Source organism: Bubalus kerabau, chromosome 1 (genome assembly GCF_029407905.1).
Source record: "Bubalus kerabau isolate K-KA32 ecotype Philippines breed swamp buffalo chromosome 1, PCC_UOA_SB_1v2, whole genome shotgun sequence".
Lineage (NCBI taxonomy): Eukaryota > Metazoa > Chordata > Mammalia > Artiodactyla > Bovidae > Bubalus > Bubalus kerabau.
In genome coordinates, this window is record NC_073624.1 from 177,273,668 (window position 1) to 177,286,616 (window position 12,949).

The 12,949-nt window shown below is 55.0% G+C and overlaps 1 protein-coding gene across 1 annotated transcript in view; it reads left to right on the forward strand.

The window, feature by feature from the left end:
* The first annotated feature begins 8,009 nt into the window (after positions 1–8,009).
* NOTCH3 (notch receptor 3) overlaps positions 8,010–12,949 on the forward strand; it is a 39,696-nt gene continuing 34,756 nt past the window's right edge. Inside the window, exons 1-2 of the mRNA XM_055542417.1 lie at positions 8,010–8,203; positions 10,800–10,878. Coding sequence (XP_055398392.1) covers positions 8,083–8,203; positions 10,800–10,878 — 200 coding nt within the window. The 5' untranslated portion in view covers positions 8,010–8,082. The remainder of the gene's footprint in view (positions 8,204–10,799; positions 10,879–12,949) is intronic.

Sequence of the window (12,949 nt, forward strand, 5' to 3'; positions counted from 1 at the left end):
TTACCACTGGACCTCCAGGGAAGTCCCTAAATATTTTTATTTATTTATTTATTTGGCTGCTCTTAGTTGCGGTACATAGGATCTTCCATCTTCATCATGGCATTCGAACTCTTAGTTGTGGCATGCAAACTCCTTAGTTGTGGCATGTGGGATCTATTAATAGTTCCCTGATCAGGGATGGAATCCAGGCCCCCTGCATTGGGAGCTTGGGGTTGTTAGCCACTGGACCACAAGAGAAGTCCCATGTCTTAGTTCTAATGTTCCCTTGTCAGCAACGCCCATCTCCATCGCCTACACTGAAATCTCTTCATCTCTCATGTCCCATTCTAGGCTTCTTATTTGTTTACCTCCTTGTTTCTTATCTGTCTCCCCTATCAGGGCAGGAACCTGCTCGGTCTTCATCACCTCTACCTGTAGTAGGGTCAGGCACAAAGTAGTTGCTCAGTGTGTGTTTGTCAAATGACTGAATGAAGGTGAGGAGAGCTGGAGGGCCAGAGTGAGCTGTCAGGTGACAGGAGTCTCCCAAGTTGGAGGAAGGTGTTCCAGGCAGTGGGTACAGCCACTGTGAAAACTGGAAAGGCTGAGGGCTTCCCTGGTGGCTCCATGGTAAAGAATCCACCAGCTAATGCAACAGAGATAGGTTCAGTCCCTGGTCCCAAAAGATCTCATGTGCCACTGGGCAGCTAAGCCTGTGCACCACGACTGTAGAGCCTGTGTTCTGGAGCCCGGGAGCCACGACTGCTAAGCACATGGGCCACAACAACTGAAGCCCGAGTGCCCTAGAGCGTGTGCTCCGCAACAAGAGAAGCCACTGCAATGAGAAGCCGGCACGTTGCAACTAGAGAAAACCCTGCACAGCAGCCAAGGCCCCAGCACACAGCCAGAAAAAAAGCTAGGATGGCTGGGAAACAGGGAAGGGAAACTGGTGAGGAAGATGTCGCTCTGGGCAATGGGAAGCCATGAAGGGTTTGAGCATGAGAGGGCTCCAGGGAGGCAGTGGTCAGGATCGCTGGCCGGGTCTGCAGCCCACAACCCCTGGGGTCCATCCCTTCCCCCCATTGCCCAGGCCCCATAACCCAGCGGCCCTCACTCCTGCTGGTTCTTGTTAGGCTCCCACAGCCTGGGTGTAAGGGCCTAGCCCCAGTTTTCATGTGCAGAGGACAGGACTGTGGTCCCAAGAGGATAAGCGAAGGGCACATTCTCAGGTTCCCGGTCAGCGGGCCGGGGCCCAGCAGCTGTGTCTTGGCCTGGCCCCAGGTCCTGCATCCCTGGGGACTGAGCTCATTGAGGAGAAATGCAGTCCCTGGCCAAGGCAACCAGCAGGGGCAAGGGAGACGGCTCAAACCCACCCCTACCCCCACCATGTTGGGAACTGAGTGTCTGCCTGCTGCAAAGCCATGGGAATAATTGCTCTGACTGTCCTGACCCCCAGGGATCTGGACACCTTGGGCTATTCCTGCCACTGTGACTGGAGGGCAGCGGAAAACCGGAGTGGGGACCCTCACTTTCTGCCTTGCTGAGTTGGTGTCCTCAGAATTTGGGGGCTTCAGAAAGGGACTGACAGGGCTTCCCTGGTGGCTCAGTGGTTGCAATGCAGGGGATGCTGCTTCGATCCATGGTCCGGAAAGATCCCATGTGCCGCGGGGCAGCTAAGCTTGTGCACCACCACGACTGAGCCTGAGCTCTAGAGTCCATGAGCCGCAATTACTGAGCCTGTGTGCTGAAACTACTGAGGGCTGCATGCTGTAAAGCCCGTGCTCCACAGCGAGAGACGCCACCACAATGAGAAGTCTGAGCACCGCAACTAGAGAAAGCCTGCATGCAGCAATGAAGACCCAGGGCGGCCAAAAAGAAAGTAAATAATTGGAGGGGGAAAAGAGATGGATGCATAGTAGGGGCTCTGTAAACGTATCTTCTTTTTGTCCTCACTCCCCTTGTGCTATACTCAGCCTGTGTTTTCATCATTACTGCTTCCTCTCTGTCTCTGTCTGCCACAGGCCAGGGACCATTGGATCAACAGAGTAGGAGACTTTGGAATTCCTGCCTAGCAAAATGTGTGTCCAGGTTCTTGGTTGCTGCTTGTGATGGGGAGCTCAGCACCCATTAGGGCATCTATTGCAGCAGAAAATCCTTTCTCAGAGGGGTCAGGGGAGGCACTGAAGTCTCTACCTTTGTCTCCTGGGCCACTTGACCCTTTTCAGGACCCCCAGATCCCTAGAAGTTACTGAGGAGAGTCGTCTGGGCCCCCAGTGGTGGCTCCTTTGGACTGAGCATGCCAACTCCTTCAGCCAGTTCCCTCCCATGTTACCCCCTCAGTGCCCACCTCATGTTGTGTGATGTCTGGCCACTGGTGAGCCCCATTATAGAAGAGGGGAGAAAGAGCAGGATACAGATACCCCCAGCCCCTTGTGGACAAGGCCAAGTGGTAGGGTGAGAGTGTGCTAGGAAAGCCAGGGGTGGGGAGCAGAGAGGACTTCCTGGAGCTGAAATCTTAAAGAATAGGAATTTACCAGGTACAGGAATGGAGGTGAATAGACATGCTAGAAGGAGGGACCAGCGCGCAAAAAGCCATGACATGTGCAGGAAATAGTACAGCATTCCCTATAGCTAGAAGGAAATGCATTTAAAATTTTTTATTTATTTATGTACTTTGGCTGCACCGTGCAGCTTGTAGGATCTCAGTTCCCTAACCAGGGACTGAACCCAGGGCCGCAGAAGTGAAAGCCTGGAATCCTTAGCTCTAGGCCACCAGGGAACTCCCAGGAAATACATTTATTTATCTTTATTTTTGGCTGTGCTGGGTCTTCATCACTGTGCACTGGCTTCCTCCGGTTGCAGCGAGAGGGACTACTCTTCATCATGATGCACAGACTTCTTCTTGCGGTGGCTTCTCTTGTTGCAGAGCACAGGCTCTAGAGCCAGCGGGCTTTGGTAGTTGCAGCACATGGGCTCAGTTGCCCTGTGGCATGTAGAATCTTCCGGGACCAGGGATCAAACTGTGTCCCCTGAATTGCAAGGCAGAGTCTTAACCACTGGACCACCAGGGAAGCCCCAGGAAATGCATTTTTAAAAAGAACACATCTGCTATGAGTTCCTGCTTGGGGAGGAAGCAAAAGGGTCCTTCTAACTAGCTGGATGTCCCAGGCAGAAAGAACAACCTGAGCAAAGGCTGTGAGAGTGCAGAGCCTGCTGGGTGACTCAGTGTGATGATGAAGGGAACAGGAGGGGCTGGGGAGTGTCTGAAGGCTCTGAAAGCAGGGCTGAGGGGCTTGGATTTCCTCCTGGGGTGATGGGTATGAGAAGGACTTAAGCTTCGCCTTCCCTCATCCCCATGGGCCTGTTGACTCAGCACACTCACGGTGAGTCAGCTGTGCCCCTTCTGATTATGCAACTTTTGTCTTTTTCTCTTCCCAGTCCCTACCCCACCCCTCCCTCTCATTCCATGTGGCCCGGAGTCACTGGGTTCAAATCTCAGCTCTTCCTCTAGGAAGCCTCCAGCAAATCATCATAAGATGGGCAGAGACCCACCCCCATGAGGGTTGACCCCGTAAGATGGGTGAATAGCTCCCCTCCCGGATGGAGGTTGCACTCATAAGCTGAAAGGCTGGGACACCCTCAGTTCCTGTCCCCTGGTGCTTGACTCTCTGCCACCCTCAGCAGGGCTGGGGATCATCTCCTGTGTTGGGCCCTGGTCAGTTGTTCAACTTTCACCCTTGGCTTTTCATTTCTCTCTAATGGTACTTCTCTGCCTCTACCACCTCTTCCTCTTCCAGTGTTTTAATATCATCCAAGGGGACTTCCACAGTGGTACAGTGGATAGGAATCCACCTGCCAAGGCAGGGGACTCACATTCGATCCCTGGTCTGGGAAAATTCCACATGCCATGGAGCAACTAAGCCCAAAAGCTGCAACCACTGAGCCCATGTGCTGCAATTACTGAAGCTCACGCACCTAGAGCCCGTGCTCTGCAACAAGAGAAGCCACCGCAAGGAGAAGCCCACGCACCGCAACGAAGAGAAGCCCCTGCTCGTTCCAACGAGAGAGAGCCTTCACGCAGCAATGAAAACTCAACGCAGCAAAAATAAATAATTATAAAAATCATCCCAGGTAAACAGAGGAATGGATCAGTTAGCCATTCAATGGAATGTCGTGCCTGCGTGCTAAGTCACTTCAGTCGTGTCCGACTCTTTGCAACCCTTTGGACCGTAGCCCACTAGGCTCCTCTGTCCATGGGACTCTCCAGGCAAGAATACTGGAGTGGGTTGCCATTCCCTTCTCCAAGGGATCTTCCCAACCCAGGGATGGAACCCGCATCTCTTATATCTCCAATGGGATGTTCAGTTCAGTCCAGTTCAGTCACTCAGTCGTGTCTGACTCTTTGCGACCCCATGAATCGCAGCACGCCAGGCCTCCCTGTCCATCACCAACTCCCAGAGTTCACTCAGACTGACGTCCATTGAGTCAGTGATGCCATGCAGCCATCTCATCCTCTGTCGTCCCCTTCTCCTGCCCCTGATCCCTCCCAGCATCAGAGTCTTTTCCAATGAGTCAACTCTTCACATGAGGTGGCCAAAGTACTGGAGTTTCAGCTGTAGCATCATTCCTTCCAAAGAAATCCCAGGGCTTATCTCCTTTAGAATGGACTGGCTGGATCTCCTTGCAGTCCAAGGGACTCTCAAGAGTCTTCTCCAACACCACAGTTCAAAAGCATCAATTCTTTGGCGCTCAGCTTTCTTCACAGTCCAACTCTCACATCCCTACATGACCACAGGAAAAACCATAGCCTTGACTAGACGGACCTTTGTTGGCAAAGTAATGTCTCTGCTTTTCAATAAAAAGGAATGAAGAACTGACACATGCTACAAAATGGATGAACCTCTAAAACATTATACCCAGTGAAAAAAGTCAGACATAAAAGACCACATGCTGTATGATTCCATAGATGTGAAAGATTCAGAACAAGGTAAATCCATGGAGACAGAAACACATTAATGGCTGCCAGGGACAGAGGAGGAGTGACTGCTGATGGGGACAACATTTTCTTTAGGGTTGATGAAAATGTGATGAGACTAGGTAGAGCTGGTGGTTGCACTAAATGCCACTGAACTGTACACTTTAAAATGGTAAGTAATTTTATGTAAGGGAATTTTATCTCAATTTAAAAAAAAATCATCAGAGGCAATCACCAATAAATCCTCCAAACAGTGGTGATAGTTTGACAGGCATCGGGATAGTCACACAGTCTCAATATATCTCCCCACATGATATTGATATTTACTCATTACAAGAGGGGATGGGAAGAGAATGGTACATTTACAGTAGAGAAACTGGACCAGCTTCATTCAAGCGATCAAAATCTAATAAGACCAGTGTTGGGGACTCGTATCAGGTGCCTCCTGATACAACCCATGGAAGAGTACCAGCATCACTTCTTTAGCAGTTCTTGCCGAAGATACAGAGCCTGAACCTGGTCACGAGGAAACTGCAGCCCAGTTCACTAAGGGATGTTCTGTGAAACAGATGACCTTGCCTATCCAAAAATATCAACATCATGACAGACAAAGAAAGGCTAAGGAACCGATAAGGATTAAAGGACATGAAGAAACATAACAATTAAATGCAACACACGGTCAGAGATTAGATCCTGGACCAGCAAAGAAACATGCTACAGAGGATATAACTGGAGAAACCAAAAACTGTCCACATGGAGAAAACTTGTGTGTTTGTATAAGAGAATGTCCTCGATCTTAGGAAACATACAGTGATGATTTAGGGGGCAAAGGAACATCATAGCCACATCTTGCTTTCAAATACGTGTGCGTGCTAAGTCGCTTCAGTTGTGTCCGACTCTTTGTGATCCCATGAACTGTAGCCCACCAGGCTCCTCTGTCCATGGGATTCTCCAGGCATGAAGACTGGAGTGGGTTGCTATGCCCTTGTCCAGGGGATCTTCCTGACCCAGGGATTGGAACTGCATCTCTTATGTCTCCTGCACTTAGTAGGTAGGTTCTTTACCACCCGTCTGGGAAGCTCTGCTCTCAAATACATATATTATATAATATATTACATATAATTAAAAATTATATATAATTTCTTCAAAACTATGGTTTTTCCAGTAGTCATGTACAGATGTGAGAGTTGGACCATAAAGAAGGCTGAGCACTGAAGAACTGATACCTTCAAATTGGGGTGCTAGAGAAGATTCTTGAGAGTCCCTTGGACAGCAAGGAGATCAAACCAGTTAATCCTAAAGGAAATCAACCCTGAATATTCATTGGAAGGGGATGCTGGGATGCTGAAGCTCCAATACTTTGGCCACCTGATGCAAAGAGCCAACTCTTTTTCGATACTTTGGAAAAGACCCTAATGCTGGGAAAGACTGAAGTTTGCAAAAAGAGAAAGGAGTGACAGTGGATGAGATAGTTGGATGGCATCACTGACTCAACGGACATGAGTTTGAGCAAACTCCAGGAGATAGTGAAGGACAGGGGAGCCTGTCGTGCTGCAGTCCAGGGGGTCACAAAGAGTTGGACATGACTTAGTGACTGAACAACAATAATTATAAAGTAAATTTGGCAAAGTGTGGGCCGAGTTGGTGAAGCTGGATAAAAGGCCTATGGAAATTGCATTTTAAATTATTTCTAAATGAAATTTTAAAATTGCTCAAAGATCTCTGGGGTGCCCAGGTGACTGTCTCTCACCCTGGTGCCCCTGTGCTTAGCCCCAGTGCTCAGCTGCCTCATGGGTGAACCTCAGACTCCTGGGTTTCAGCACCTCACCCCCAACCCATTCCTCCTCACTACAGCCTCATCACCATGCTAAACACCTACAGGTCGGCCTGGTCTCTTTCTCCTCCTCCTCAGGGCCAGGGTGACCCCTGACCTGCCCACTCTCCCCTCCTTCCCTACTTGACTTGGCCCCCTCCTCTGTTTGGGAACCTGTCCCTCTCCTGAAATGTCTTTCTTTCAGTTCTGGGCTGAGCCCCCACTGAACCCTTCTCAGGGAAGCTCTCTCCTGGAGAGGGCAGGGGAGGTGTACTTCCAGCCGCTGAAACAACGCCAGACATAGAGCTTGAGTTTTATGTTGAATAAATGAATGAATGAATAAGTGACCCCTTCCCCCAAGCAGAGCCCTCACCAGCTTCTCTGCTGTGTCCCTCCCTCTGGCCCAACCCTAAGTCCGCAGTGCTGGAGTCTGGTTTTTTCTTCCCCAGAGCGGGGGGGCTTCTCTAGGCTGGTCTTGGGGTCTTTCCGGAGTACCCGTTCTTGCCACAGGGACAGAGCTCACTGCAGGGTGGTTGTTTTTCAGCATGACTGATTTTGGAAAAGGCAGTTGGATGAAACTGAGCAAGATTGGCTGAGCAGCAAAGCTGTGTAGGCTATGGGGTGGGGTGGACCTTTGGATATTGAGGAGGAAGGGGTTACTTTCAGGAAGCGCTGAGAGTAAGACGGGGTGAGGGTATTTGGTAGCACACTTGAGACGGCTAGACTGTGTCCGAGGTCCGAGGCTGCAAAAATCTTGCAAGGCTCTAGGTCTGAGAGGGCCTGAGTTTAGAGTTGTGAATATTTCAGATTTTAAGTCCCCCAGGAAGCTCTGTGCACGCCTCTGCATTTGTGCATCCTGGCTATGTATTCAGGAGCCTTGCAGGACGTGCCTGGTTTCAGTTTCGGGGTGTCGGGGCGGGGGGAGGGGGGAATGGAGGGGAGTGTCTGTTTGTGCCTGGCTCTGTGTGTATCTCGGGCTCTGGATGTGTTTTGGGGAGCAGGGAGATGTTCAGGAAGTTGGGTGTGTCTGACACCGTGGGCTGGGCCCGCTGGCCTGAGTTTCCGAGACGGTCTTCGGGTCCCAGGCTGTGTGGGTGGAGGGTGGGCAGGGACCCCAGGAGGCCGGGCCGGGGGCGGGGGAGTTCTGGGCCGGCCCTGGGGCGGGGCGAGCCGCCCAGGGTTGGGGGCGGGGCGGCCCGGCCGTCTCACTTCAGCGAAGTTGGCTGCGCGGAGGCTGGCCCCGGACGCGCCCGGAGCCCAAGGAAGGAGGGAGAAGGGAGGAGAGAGGTGGGAGGAGGGAGGGTCGCGGCCGGCCGCCATGGGGCCGGGGCCCCGGGGCCGCCGCCCCCGCCGCCGTCGCCCGATGTCGCCGCCGCCACCCCTGCCGTCCGTGCGGACGCTGCCCTTATTGCTGCTGCTAGCGGGGCCGGGGGCTGCAGGTGAGGGGCCGGGACCCTGAGGGCGGGATGGGGTGAGTGGGTGGGGGAAGGGGAAGAATGGAGTGCAAGGCCTCCCCGAGTCTGGGACTTGATGAGGGGTGGCGGGGGGGCGGGGCGGTCCCTGGGAATCAGGGACCAGAGCGCAGGGGCAGGGAGCGCAGGATCCGGGGGCAGGGACTCCGAATTGAGAGTGGGGGCGAGGCAGGACCCCAGAGACCGAGGGAACTGTGGCCCGGGAGAGATGTGGGCTGGGAATGAAGGGACCCTGGAGCCCGGGACTGGGAGCTGGAGGTGAGAGGATCAAGGTTAGCGGGCGAGTGGAGGGGTAACCAAGAATCTGGGGCTCTCTCACCAACCATGCCTGTCTAGAGCCCTGGGTAGGTCACGATTGGAATCCAAGTATCCCCAGGTCGGGGACCCCTCGCATAAAAGCTCCCCCTCCCATGCACACACCCGGGGCAGGTCTGGCAGGGCTGGGGGCCGGAGGGGGCGCGAAGTTCTCGGAGCTCTAAACTCGGAGAAAACTTCCCAGGCCGGAGGGCGGCAAGACCCGGAACCGGAGCCAGAGCTGGAGCCATAGAGGCGCCAGCGCCCCTTCCCCCGCCCGCGGCCTCGCTCCCTCCCCCGGCTGCTTGGACCGGACGGCGTCCCGGGACCCTCTCCCCGCCTGGGGAAGGGAGGGGAGGGCTTGGGGCGCGAGCCCACGTGCTCCTCTCCCGCTCCAGCGCCCCCTCCCAGCAGCCCGACCCCCTCCCCAGCGGGCCCGGGGAGCCCCCCGCCCCTCCCCCTCCCCACTCTTCCCCTCCCCCGCCTGGGACAATGGCCGCGCCGTCTAGACACCCCCTCCCCCCCGGCAGCCTCGCGCTTTCTTTGCCAGACAAAGCGGGACGGCAGCGGGGCCGGACCGGGGCGGCTGGGGCGCACCCCCAGCCAAGGGAGGCCTGGCCGGCAGGGGAGGGACGCGAGCCCAGTGGCCCTGGCCCTGGGTCTCTGGACGCCGCTGTGGGGCTCAGCCCAGGGAGGGGTGGGGAGGAAACAGGCCTCCCCAGCCCAGCCCAGCCCTGGGCGGGCAGATGGGGCAGGAGTGGGCAGGAGCGGGCAGGAGCAGCCGCCCCCAGAGGCCAGACGGCAGGCACACATGGCCTGTCACACACTCACAGGACACACAATCTTGGATCACACATGTGGAGATGCAGATGTGTATGTGCGTGCACGCACACACACACATACGGTACACCCGCACACGTGCACACCCAGCTCACACAAGACACAGACATTCACAGCTCACACGTGCTCATACAATCACACATGTTCATACATACCCTGCACCACCAGCCCAAGACCTCACACTCACTGTCTGCACACACTCAAATGCATATAGACAGATGCAAGGATATGCCTACACCCAGCTGACACATGCAGGTATAGGGGCACATCCAACCCATACCCAGACATAGCCATGCACACACAAGTCACACACAGACACACAGCTATATACCCAGATACATAGTTCACATACATGGACACACAACAAGTTTCAGCCTACAAACATCTCTACATCCATGCAGGCCATGCAGACACACACATGGCCCACAGGGCCCACTGCTCAGCAAGGCCCATGGCTCGTGTCATGTGGCCCCCAGCGTGAGTTCACAAACAGCCCTGGGCTCCTGTCTGGGTAATAGTGTCCTGGCTGCTTGTGCCTTGAAGGGGACAGAAGCCATGTTTAATGCATTCACATGTCTAGTTTATCTCATTCTCTCTCTTTTTTTTTTTTTAAAACTCTGTCTCTGTCCTTCTTGATCTCCTCTCTGTGTCTGTCTGCTTCTAGTTTCCTTCTTTTATGTCTGTTTTTCTCATCTTCTTCCTCTCCCTTTCTTTCTCCCCTACTTGCACACACAAGCACACATGCACAAGCGGCCCCACACCTGCCGGCTCACACAAGGGCCCACCAACTCACACCCCGCCACACCCCGACCCATCCGACAGGACACACTGCAGAGAGACACAGTCCTTAGGGGTGAGGGTGCTGGACAGGTCAGCTGTGCCAGCTGCCCCTCCCTCAACACAGATTCCGTCCCTGTGACACCCAGTTGCTGGCTGCGCACAGCGTTCGTTCATGCCCTGGCATCTCTCCCCAGAACTTGCACGCAGGCCTGCCCAGTTGGAGTAGATGCCCAGCATCAACAGAAGGAAGACCTGGGGCCCCAGGACTCCCCACCCCTGCCCCCTCCACAACCCTGGGATCTGGGTACACAGTCCCAGACCTCCCTTCAACCCTTGCAGCACCCCCACTTCCTGTCCCCCATGGTGGCAGCTTTTGAGCCCCCACATCTGGCACAAGTCGGCCCCTCCTCCTGCCTGCCCCTGCCTTGTGGTTCCCAGGGCCCGAGTTGGCAGTGACAGCTGCAGCCCCAACAGCTGGGGCCGGGGCGGGGGGCCGTGGGAACTGTGAATGGGGGGGCTCCCTGCACTCGTAGAGACGCCCCCAGCCTGGTGCAGCTGTTGTCTGAGGGAGCAAAGGATGGAGTCTCAATCTAGGCTGGGGTTCCTGGGCGCAGGCCTGACACCCCCACCTTCCTTCACCCCCACCCAGCCCCCCCTTGCCTGGACGGAAGCCCGTGTGCGAACGGAGGTCGCTGCACCCAGCTGCCCTCCCGGGAGGCTGCCTGCCTGTGAGTGCCTGGCTCTGAGCCATCAGTGGGCCCTGTGTGGGGAGGCGGTCTGTCTTCTCCCCCTGCCTCTGTGTTCACCATAGATGCTTCCACCACTTCCTTCAAGTGTGTGGCTTGGGCAACCTCTTGTTTCCCCTTTGAATGGAGCAGAGCTAAGAGTAGAGGCTCTGGAGTCTGCCTGGCTGGGGTTCAAATCCCACATCATGTTGCTGATGGTCTGACTTTTTAAGCCTCAGTGTCCTGGTCTGGAAAATGGGCCCACTAATGCTAACTACAGCAGAATTCTCTGCTGCCTGCAGTCTTGTGTAAATCCCCTGATGGACAGATAGTTATTCAATCAACAGATTTTCAGGGACTAGTAACAGTGGATTGGCAGTAGTGGGTATAGCATCTGTACCTTCCTGCAGCTCAAGATTTAGTGGTGGGGCCACAGGAGCCCTGCTCTGCCACTTACTTTCTGTGTGACCTTGAGTGAGTCACTTCCCCTCTCTGAACCTCATTGATCTGTAAAATAATGGTCTTTCTGCCTGATTTGTGACCAAAGCCCCCCCAAATGCAGTTGTTGGAAAGTGCAAGGAAAGGCAGAGGGTTGGAAAAGCAGGGCAGGGCCTGGGGAATTGCTGAGCAGAGGCAGACAGAGATCAATTTGAATTCTGGGCTCTGGGATAACCTTGAGCAAGTGCTTTGAGCTCTCTGAGCCTCATTTTTGCATCCGGAAAATGGGGCAATAACAGTTCTCTCCTTTATGGAGTTGATTGTAAAGATTAAGAGTGAAATCAGCATAGTGTCGGGCATACAGTAAGTGCTCAATAAATGGTATTTTTATTATTGTTACTGGTAGAGATGTGGAAAATAGGTGCCATAAGGAGAAACCGCTGAGGTTATGGGAAAATGCTTGGTTCCTTTTATAATATCATAATTAATAATAGCAGGTCACCCAGTAGCCATTGGTTAAATGCATCCATTTATTCAGCAACTTGTGTATCCAGCCCAAGCTGGGTGGGTCTGGGGTGACTTCAGAGACCCTTTGAAGTTACACAGGCACTTTGACTCATCTGGATGGGGGTGGGGGGGTGTCTCAGCCTGGTAGAGCGGGTTCCTCGGGTTGGGATGGTGGGAATAGGGGGAAAGTGTGACCTCACCTGGCGCTACTCACCTGAGAGGCGGAGTCACGGGACCGGGCGCCTGCGCTCTGGGACCCCGCGCCTGGAAAGCTGCCGACAGGTGAATGCGCCCCCGGCTGCCCCGCCCCCCCGACAGGTGAATCACCGGCCCGCGCGGCCGCCCGGAGCCCGGATCGCCCGGAGCGGAGCGCCGGGCTTAGTCTCCAGAGCTGGGCCGTGGGAACCTCTCCCCACGCCCCCACTCATCCCCAGTCTCCTTCAAAGTCCTTTCGTGGACCCCGCAGTCTGTCACCGCTCCATGGATCCTCCAACTCTCAAAGTCTCTCAATCTCTAGTCTCTATCTCCTAGTCATCACCTCTTCCCCAGCCAGTCCCCCAACCAAGTCTGTGGTCCCCGCCACCCCCACTCTCCCGCCCCCATCGGTCTCCGGTGAAGCCCAGGCGATTGGGCGGGGCGCGGGCAGCGGAGAACCAGCCCGACCGGTCGGCAGGGGCGCGGGGCACAGAGCGTGGGAACCCGCCGGGGGCCCCCGGGAGCGGGCCGCGCGGCCACGCCCTGCCTGCCGTGCGCGCGCGCGCGTGGTCGCGGGAGGAAGAACCCGCCGTGCTCGGCGCCCAGCGCAGCACGCCCCCTCCCGGCGCGCAGTCTTGGCGGTGGTCCTTGCCTTGCGGATCTTTGGGGAGGGGGTTTGGGAACTGGATTCCCTCTGCACCCGCCCGTGCCCCGACTTGTTTCGCTGGGGGCTGGGGTGGGGGGAATCTTGTGGGTGACGCTAAGGACTGAGTCAGCTACTTAAGTTTAGCCCCAAGCGACCGGGACAGGCCAGAGGGAGGAACACAGGCGAGGGACGGGTAGCGTCGGGGGCCGGTCCAAGTCCCTCCCTCTGACCCCACTCTGGAGGTTTCTACTCTTAAGACCAGCGCCCTTCTGTACCTTCACTCTCAGG